The sequence below is a fragment of the Lactuca virosa genome, chromosome 9 (assembly GCF_052849685.1).
Source record: "Lactuca virosa cultivar CGN04683 chromosome 9, Lactuca_virosa_CGN04683_v6, whole genome shotgun sequence".
NCBI classification, from domain to species: Eukaryota; Viridiplantae; Streptophyta; class Magnoliopsida; order Asterales; family Asteraceae; genus Lactuca; species Lactuca virosa.
The window spans coordinates 218560085-218562209 of record NC_136434.1 but is presented as its reverse complement, the minus strand read 5'-3'; the positions used below and the strand labels follow the sequence as shown (position 1 = coordinate 218562209).

At 29.2% G+C, this 2125-nt stretch overlaps 1 protein-coding gene across 3 annotated transcripts; it reads left to right on the top strand.

Annotated features, from left to right (window-relative positions):
• Nucleotides 1-308: 308 nt before the first annotated feature.
• Nucleotides 309-1042, top strand: LOC145138775 (heavy metal-associated isoprenylated plant protein 47-like). Of its 3 annotated transcripts, none has more exons than XM_079072797.1 (3): nucleotides 309-423; nucleotides 581-662; nucleotides 774-1042. In XM_079072797.1, the coding sequence occupies exons 1-3, from the start codon at nucleotides 418-420 to the stop codon at nucleotides 911-913; spliced, it is 228 nt and encodes a 75-aa protein (XP_078928923.1). In that variant the 5' UTR covers nucleotides 309-417; the 3' UTR covers nucleotides 914-1042. The 3 variants fall into 3 exon arrangements, with proteins under 3 accessions (XP_078928923.1, XP_078928922.1, XP_078928924.1); XM_079072796.1 differs by having other exon boundaries at nucleotides 581-665; XM_079072798.1 differs by having other exon boundaries at nucleotides 311-423; nucleotides 581-659.
• Nucleotides 1043-2125: the final 1083 nt, after the last annotated feature.

Sequence of the window (2125 nt, the reverse complement as noted above, 5' to 3'; positions counted from 1 at the left end):
ATGAAATGTGATTTCGGTAATCCAGAAATTAAATGAATATGTTGTATGGGGTTGCTTTTTAAAAACGGTTAACACATATGGCGGACAAAGAGCCTTTAATAACAATACATAAGAAAGTCAAAATGCCGTGGTTCATTCATAAGCACATGCTCGCCAATAATTCACTGGACATTTTCTTGGTAAGTCTTTCTCTATTTATTTTGACACATCGACTCATATTCTTTAAGTTTGAAAAATTCTCAGCCTTGTGGTTCAACTTATACAAGTGGAAATCCAATGAAGCGTAAGATTTTCCACACGGCATTAACTGTAATCTTATAAAGTACACTAAGAGACCTTATATATATCAAACGTTTATATTATATGTATGCCCTAAATCTTCTCTCACCCATAGAGCTTTAACAAGTATTCTTCATAATGATGGTATTTGCATCTGCATATTCCTTTCTAATTATGTAGACATAATAACCGATCAAATTCTTAACTGATCATTATTTTTATTGTAAGACATCAGTATACAACATTTGTCTTCAAATTATGTGCGATTTAATTTGTTAATTGTTGTAAATGAATTTTGCAGCAAAAGATTGTGATAAAGATGCAGCCAAAGTGTGGGAGATGCCGAACAAAAGCCATGATGATAGCTGCAAAAGCATCAGGTAGTTGTAAGTGTAAACATATTTTGAAACCAGATTCCAATTACTCGTTTCTTGAAAATGATAAGAATATAAGTATGTGTATGTGCGTGTTATATGACTTTAATATGTGCGTAGGTGTCAGTTCAGTGGAGCTACAAGGGGAGAACAAGAACCAGATGGTGGTGATTGGAGATGGCATAGATGCAGCTGCATTGACAAGCTCGGTGAGGAAAAAGATCAAGAATGCGTCATTGGAAATGGTTCAGCAGATGTAGTTTCTCTTTTGCGGCTAGAAAACCCTGTAATTGCTTAATTACTTAGTTACAAGAATCATAGATTGTGTCGGTTTGATTACAATATTTACATCAATATATAACACCTAGCTAGGTGCCTATTTGATTTAATATTCCTTAACGATCAGTGACCAAAATATATATAATAACAAAATTAAACTTATAAACAAAAATCGTAAGACAAAATAATATATAGGCAAATAGCGTCTTTTGTTTTGACATAGCATCATTGTTATATTTTGTTTTTATAAGACAACAAGAACAAGAAGTTAACATTGTATATCATTAATAATAGAAAATGAGTTTACTTTGTATATGATTAAAAGGGAGAAAATGTAGAGCGTTAACAACCTATTTTTTTTCTACACATCTAGATTAGGCAATTTACTTTTTTTTACAAAAAACAAAAATGAAGTATTGTTTTAGCTGTAAAAAAGAGTTTTTAGTCGTAGAATTTAAAAAAAAAAAAAAAAAAAAAACAAAAACAAAAACAAAAACAAACAAACAAATTGTATTTACCTAAAATAGCTAGAAAGAGTTAGGAGTAATTTAGTATTGTCTATATAAATAAATAAATTATCTAAAAAAAGGATTGAATAAAAAATTTACTAGCACTAGTGCAGTACATTTAAATTTATTCAAAATTTAAGCAAGACTAAATTACAGTTTACGTTGTGGTTGGTTGGCACTTTCTTAAAGTTTCAGGCTTCAAAAATTTGACTGTAAGCAGTACTCATGTTTTTCGTTCCCATTAACTTTAGTTGTTTCGGTTGTTACCGTCTCTCCACACCTTTTATACTAGGTAATAAACAAAATTTAAAAAATGGTCTATCTAGTTTTCCTAAAGTGACAAGGTGATGTTAAGACAAAAGAATATAAGTAAAATAACGTTTTTTGTTTTCTTCGTGGCATCATGGAATTAGTGAACACTTTATGTCATTAATAACATGAACGTCTCTACATGTGTGTGACGTGTGCGAGCATACGTTTTATATATATATATATATATATATATATATATATATATATATATATATATATATATATATATATATATATATATATATATATATATAAAGTGACAAGGTGATGTTAAGACAAAAGAATATAAGTAAAATAACATTTTTTGTTTTCATCGTGGCATCATGGAATTAGTGAACACTTTATGTCATTAATAACATGAACGTCTCTACA